Genomic DNA, 7371 nt, shown 5'->3' on the forward strand with positions numbered 1-7371 from the left:
GTTTACGCCTAGGGTTGCGTGCATCCTCTCGACGGTGGTCTAAATCCATGCGCTAAAAGTGTCGTTAATGGATTACTTAAATTTGAAAGTAACTGATACATTTCCTGTTCTACTTCTAAATGGATTCAAAATGCACTAATTTAAAAAAACACGTGGCTTTCTTTTCAAAGAGACGGCAATTACTGTCAATCACCTGTAAAAGTAGCAAAATTTGTGCAATTTCAGTCTTACCATGAAAAGCTCAAATTCTTCCTCATTACGAGCAATCATTTGTATGAGAGTTTCATCATCTGGAACTTCATCTTCTTCCTGGTATCACACACACATATGCCAACAAAAATAATTAGGACACATTTATTTTGCAAGTAACTAGCATTTTCAAACCTGGCATTTTTAAATTAACATCTCACATTGGTGCCTTGCTTTTTCAAGTTGTAATGTCACCAAAACAGGCGCTACCAGGCACCAAAAAAATGCTTTGTACTGTACTCATGAGTAATTCAGCTCAAAATTAACTGCACCCTGGCTAGTCTGCCAAAATTGCATGCCTTTCCTTCAGCCTTTGTCACAGTCAAAATAAATAGAAAAACAGACTTCGCTCTCTGCTGAATGGCATTCTCTTATGGGTCAAAGCATAAAAATTAATGCCGGTGATAAACTGTAATTTGTTGAATAAATGGCAGTGACATTATAATGGAACAGGCAATGAATGATGAAATGATTCATAGAAAGAAAATCAATTCATCTACAAATCACAATTTTATTCTTTGCATGGTGCCAAAACTTAATTCTCATATTAACAATGTTGAAATTAAATTTTTGAAACAGGTTTTTTTTTTTTTTTTTTTGTAATGGGTAAATTTGTAGTAACCTGCTATTGTGTGACAATAGCTTTTTAATATCATTTTCAAGATCTTTACAAATATGTTAAGGCATGCACTCACTTTTGTGCAACCTCAAGAAAACACCCTTATCAAAAAAGACGCAAGAATGAACATTAGACCCTTTTCACATTTCTGGGTTTAAATAAACTGGGTAAACTTCCATAGAAGTTTAGACTTCTAAACATCTAAAAAAGACACACCACTTCTGGAAAAGCATTCTTTGAAAAGCTGAAATTAAGATCAACCTATACCAAAATAATGGGAAGAAAAAAGTATGTAGAAGGCAAGAAACAGCTCATGATCCAAGGCATCCAGCATCATCTGTGAGTAAAAGCAACCCAGGAGGTTTTGAATGTAAAAAAAGTCGAATATTCTGCATTGGCCTGATCAGTCTCCTGATTTCAACCCGATTGAGCATGCATTTCACTTGCTGAAGACAAAACTAAAGGAAGAAAGACTGAAGTCAGCTGCAATAAAGGGCTGGCAAAGCATCACAAAAGAGGAAACCCAGTCTCTGGTGATATGCATGAGTTTAGGAAGTTTTTGCCTACAAAGGATTCTCAACAAAAAAGTGTGTAATTACTAAGCATTTTATGTTATATTTTTGTTCAACCACTTGAATTAAAGCTTAAAGTCTGCACTTCAATTTCATCTTGATTGTTTTATTGGAATTATTCCACATAAGAAAGGAATTCATATAAGTTTGGAAAGATATGAGGGAATGATGACAAAATGTTCATATTTGGGTGAGCTATCCCCTTAATGCTTAAAACATTTTTAAAGATTGGAAAACTACTGTAATGCTGAGGCAAACAGCCATCTAATCGCTAAAAGCACCTCCACAAAAGAAAAATCACTGCTAAGTTGAAATGCATCTGGTTCTTCAAGCCACATACAGTACATAAACTTTACTCCACACCAAACAGGTGTCAGAATACAGACGTTTGAGAGCTCCAGAATCCACACACGAATGAGCAAACATGGATGAGACACATAGATGGAGAATCCGTGAAACTCCAACACGTATAGCTATATGTGGCAAAGAAAGCATTCAACAGATAAGTTCACCGACTCGGAAATTAACTCTGTTATATTAGCATATTTATATATTTGCGGCAATATTAGCTTGGATTTACATCCATTTTGCGAAGACAAAATTACGTGGGAGAGTAATTTAAATATGCATAGCCAACTGGATCCTATCGCTCAAATGACTAAGTATAAATTGGCCCAAAAATATATTCACATACTGAGAAGGAAAAAAAATCTGCCACTTTGTTGTTGGCCCTTCTTTCCAATAATTGTCACCATAGTGCATCACTAGATACAATTAGCCAGTCTAATTCCATCAGAGTGAAACTTTACAGCCATCTGTGTTTGTTAAAGTGACTCACCTCATTCTGTTCCTCGTGCTCCAGAATAGCCTGCAAGAAGGCTCTGCGCTCATGGCTGGAGGACTTCTGATCAAACATGCCAGCCTGAATGACTTTCTGATCAACGTTCAGTTTACACTTGGCCGCTGCTAGAATCTTCTCCTCCACACTATTTACAGTGCATAGACGCAGTACGCGTACTTCATTCTGTTGGCCGATACGATGGGCTCGGTCCTGTGCCTGCAAGTCCTGGTGATTCAAATCACAGCTGTGTGATTACAAGCTTACATCAATTACAATCAAAGTGAGAGAATACTATTAAGAAGGGGCATGGTGCACTCTTTCTGACTTGTTCTTAAGAGAATTAAAAATAAACATTTTAAATTGGCTGAAGATCACTATTCTGTGGAGGCAGATGGAGGAATAAATTTAGCTTCCTCTGTGAAAATGTGTGCGCAAAATGCCCAAACTTCAAGCTGCTGCATAAAATATAATTCATCCAACAAACACCACACATACGTACATAAACGAATAAATTAACTAAACGAACCAAAAAATGCATAGATTTAAAACATTAATTCAAAATGTATACTTCCAGGTTAGCTGGCATGAAAAAGTGCTGTGGTGTTAAGATGCTGTATTTCAAAACTATTTTTAACTGATTATTTTATTCAAATTATATGGTATGTAACTTTTATTGCCTTATATTAGAGACAGACTACATACTGAGAGACTACAGGGAACTTTTGAATAGAGACTTCATGGTATACTTCATTATGTAGAACAATATTTTTTAATGATTAAGAAATTCACAAGTATACACTACCATTCAAATGCTTGGGTCGGTAACATTTTTTAAATGTGAAAATAAGTCTCTTGCTCACCACCAAAAATACTGTAAAAACTGTAATATGGTGAAATAGTGTTACAATTTAAAATAATTGTTTTCTATTTAATATATTTTTAAATTTAATTTAATAACAATGTGATGAAAAAACATTTTGTTTCATAATTATTTAATAAATATAAGATCTATTTCCAGCATCATTTTTTCCCAATTTGTTTTATCAATCATAATCACAACAAATAGTCACAAATTTTAATTTATAGTTACATTTAAATTTATGCATTTAGCAGATGCTTTTATTCAAAGCGACTTACAGTGCATTCAGGCTATAGTTTTTTTTTTTTTTTTTTTTTTTTTAATCAGTATGTAGTTGTTGCAATATCATTAAGGTTGCAATTGTAATAAATAAAGGCAAAATTATCTTATTTCTTTCATTTTATTTCACCTTCCACAACTACCACAACCAAGGTGTTTCACATACACATACACATACACATACACATACTACAAGATGTTTCTGAAGTCTGATCTAGAAATGACAGATCACTGCTGAGCTGTAAACTAGCCATGCAACTGTCTCATTTCGCTCTAATCTCGGCAGTGATTCACAAAAACCTGGTGGGGGTTCCAGTCGCTGTCAAAGATCACAACGGTGTCTGCAGCTTGCAAGTTGAGGCCCAGACCTCCTGCCCTGGTGCTCAGCAGGAAGATGAAATACTGTGAGCCTTCGTCATTGAATTTCTTTAAAAGCATTGCACGATCCTCAGACTTCGTAGTTCCTGGAGGACACATCCAGCAGCAAACACGTTAATGAAAGAGAAAGGGCAGCCTATTCGTGTGATCACACTCATTAAAAGAGAAAGTGGTGGACCACAAATTGGAACTCCCTAGAACTGAGTTCCCAAAGGAGAGGAAATCATTAAAGAAGAAATGCACTGATTACTGACCATCCAGACGCAGATAGAGGAAGTTACGGTAGGCAAAATAATCCTCCATTATGGTCATGAGAGAGGTCATCTGACAGAACAGAAGCACTCTTTGATTGGTGGCCTTCAGCTTGGGAAGGATGCGGTCCAGTAATTCAAACTTGCCAGAGGCACGGTACAGGTCAGGGCTAGGTGGACAAGAAAAAAGCATGTCTATAATGTCAATGCCTTCATCATGGTACAGCTCCACTGTCTGATTCATGTAGCGCAGGAGGCCTGCGGTGTGTTCAATGATCCACATTTGACACGAATGAACACATCATGATGAGGTTAAGTAATGGTCTATTTGATCCGTACTCACCCATTGATAATGCCATTTGGAAATCCCACGTGCTCAGCAAAGGACTCCTAAATAGGTACAAAATAGACACTTTCAGATATCATGGCATTGCTGAATGCTTCATTTTGATTGTTGACATGTTTTAAGGTCTAAGACAACAGCTATGAAGTCGTTCTAGGTGATCCTAAAGAAGTCACTTTCAGATATCATGGCATTGCTGAATGCTTCATTTTGATTGTTGACATGTTTTAAGGTCTAAGACAACAGCTATGAAGTTGTTCTAGGTGATCCTAAAGAAGTTATTTTATATCCATACAATGAAAGACAGTGGGGTCCAATGTTTTCGGACCCTATTGACTTTCATGGTATGAATGTTCTTCATTATTATCTTGTTTTGTGCTCTTCAGGAGAAAGAAAGTAATACTAAAGCAGAGCTTTCCTTTTTCAGTGAACCTTTAAGGCTACATCCACACTGATCTGCATATATCTGAAAACAGCGTTTTTGTTTTAAAACACTCTCTGTCCACATTAGTGTCTTTGAGCTTTTTCCAAAAGTTGCTCATCCACACTGACATGTCTGAAAATGTTTAAATCCCCTCACTGTGCATGTGTAAAACATGCAGTAGTTAAAGCTCACCGAGATGACACAAACAGAACAGACATAATACAATTCTCAAGCTATTCTTCTGGCACTCTTGTTCTTCTGGCTAAATTAGCAAACTATCCCACCACTCACTGATGCGTACGGGTCACACTTAAAATCATCATTCCATGTAATTCCAAGTAACACAAATGTCTTCATTGTGAGTAAATATTCTTAGATTGTTTTTAATGTGAATATTGTATAAATCAACATTTATCATTTAGCAACACCATGAAAAAGAAAAGTAGGCTCAACAATGTCAGTATAACTTTAAACTGGGGTGCCCAAGCCTGTTCCTGGAGGGCCAGTGTCCTCAAGAGTTTAGCTCTAAACTTAAACACTCCTGAATCAACTCTTTAGGACACTGGCACTCCAGGAGCAGGATTGGACACCCCTGACATTCAATAAGGGTAAAATAAAAAAAACTCCATTTTCACAGTTCAGACTACATTGTGAAAATAAATTTAAAGCTCAGTTTTCGATTGACTAAAATTCTGTCACAGTACTGTATGGATAAAGTCAAAACATGCATTTTCAAACGTATCCCGATTAATGTGGGTGTATTATTAAAGATTTTAACACGCCAGTGTACTAAAACATATGGTGATCCCTCTATGTGCTGAACATGTAGGGATGATTACAGATCTTCTTCAGCTGCATTATGGTGTTCATTAAGGTCTTGGCTCCTCCTTTGCCCTGTGGACGAAACACATTGTGGTAAAAACTTCTGAAGATCTACTCAATCTGCACAGCAGCATACAGCCTCTCTCTTTACCTTCTTGTCTTTCTCTGACCCATCAGTTAGCAGGATGCCTTTGCCCTGCATGTGCCTGTACAGAACTGTACAGACAAATGAAGAGCCAATGCATCAACATAGCCTGAATTGCATGGCATATAGAGTTAATTTAAAAAATAATTAAATAAATGCAATAATTTTGTGAATATATAATGTACATTTCTTTTTGCAAAAAATACAAGAAAAATGGAACATTAAAAAAAATATATTTATAGTAAACATTATATTTGCATACTGAATTGTGACTGGATTTGTTTTACATTCATTTATTAAACCATTTAATTGCTTTGACAAGGCACTATATGTTCAATTTAGTACATCCAATGCATATCTAGTTTTTATTTTTATTTTTAGTATCATCAACAATGTCTAAAAAAAACAGAGTGGCTACTTACTTTCTCAGGCAACTGAGACTCCACTTCTTTCTTCAGTCGGCGCAGAAGGAAGGGACGTAACACCTTTTGCAAACGACGAATGATAAGGATGGTCTCCTCTTCATTTAGATCCACCTATCAAACACCAGAACAATCCATAACAGAGAGAAACTGATTAAGCCACAGTGTAACATATAAAACAGCCAATTAAATCTACAAGGGTGAAATATTAGTCTACCCTCTTTCCTGTTATTGCAAAAGGAGCATTGAACCACTGCTCAAAGGTGCTGCAGCTTTTGAAGATAGTGGGCAAAAGGAAGTTGAGCAGGGCCCAGAGCTCGGGTAATTTGTTCTGCAGAGGTGTTCCAGTAAGTAACAGCCTCCTGGGAGCAACATAGTGAGTGTTCAACACTTGTGTGAGCTTGCAGTGATGGTTCTTCATGCGGTGGCCCTCGTCCACTATCATATACTTCCAGCGAATCTGGGAATTGGAAGAGATTCAACAATTAGAGCATAAAGGCACTGATTTTTGTAGAAACGGGCTTTGCATTAAGCAACTCCAAGGTCATGGACTTGAGTCCCAGGGAATGCATGAACATAAAAAGTACTCTACCGTTCAAAAAACTGTTAAAAAAAGACAGTAAAGACTTTTACAGTGTTAGAAAATATTTGCTCTTTTTAACTTCCTATTTAGCAAAGGATACTGAAAAATGTATCACTATTTCCATTAAAATACTGAGCATAAAATAAGAAGAAATGTTTATTAAGCACCAAATAAGCATATAAGAATTTTTTTCTGAAGGGTCATGTGACACTGAAGACTGGACTAATGGATACAAGTTACATTTTAAATCTATAAAAATTTCACAATATTTCTGTTTTGCTGTATTTTTGATCAAATAAATGCAGCCTTGGTGAGCATAAAAGACATTAAAAAGTCTTACCGACCCCAAACTTTTGAACGTTAGTTTATGTATAGAATGCACTGTAAGTCACTATGGATAAAAGTGTCTGCAAATGCAGAAATGCAAATATGTGGCCTGTACCTTGGCGAGTATTTGCTTGTCTTTGATGATGTACTCATAGGTGGTTATAAGGACATTAAACTTCCCACTGCGGAGCTGAGGCACCAAAGACCTTCGCATTTATGGTGTGCCCTTAGACAAATTAAAACAAAACCGTTATTAC

At 36.4% G+C, this 7371-nt stretch overlaps 1 protein-coding gene across 1 annotated transcript in view; it reads right to left on the reverse strand.

Moving 5' to 3' along the window:
- Positions 1–7355, reverse strand: part of LOC132140494 (probable global transcription activator SNF2L2) — a 17907-nt gene extending 10552 nt beyond the window's left edge. The window contains exons 1-9 of the mRNA XM_059549274.1: positions 7230–7355; positions 6422–6664; positions 6205–6318; positions 4392–4438; positions 4052–4218; positions 3720–3883; positions 2279–2506; positions 232–309; positions 7–52 (exon numbers count right to left, since the gene is read on the reverse strand). Coding sequence (XP_059405257.1) covers positions 7–52; positions 232–309; positions 2279–2506; positions 3720–3883; positions 4052–4218; positions 4392–4438; positions 6205–6318; positions 6422–6664; positions 7230–7328 — 1186 coding nt within the window. The 5' untranslated portion in view covers positions 7329–7355. The remainder of the gene's footprint in view (positions 1–6; positions 53–231; positions 310–2278; positions 2507–3719; positions 3884–4051; positions 4219–4391; positions 4439–6204; positions 6319–6421; positions 6665–7229) is intronic.
- Between the last annotated feature and the right edge of the window lie 16 nt (positions 7356–7371).

Source organism: Carassius carassius, chromosome 5 (genome assembly GCF_963082965.1).
Source record: "Carassius carassius chromosome 5, fCarCar2.1, whole genome shotgun sequence".
Lineage (NCBI taxonomy): Eukaryota > Metazoa > Chordata > Actinopteri > Cypriniformes > Cyprinidae > Carassius > Carassius carassius.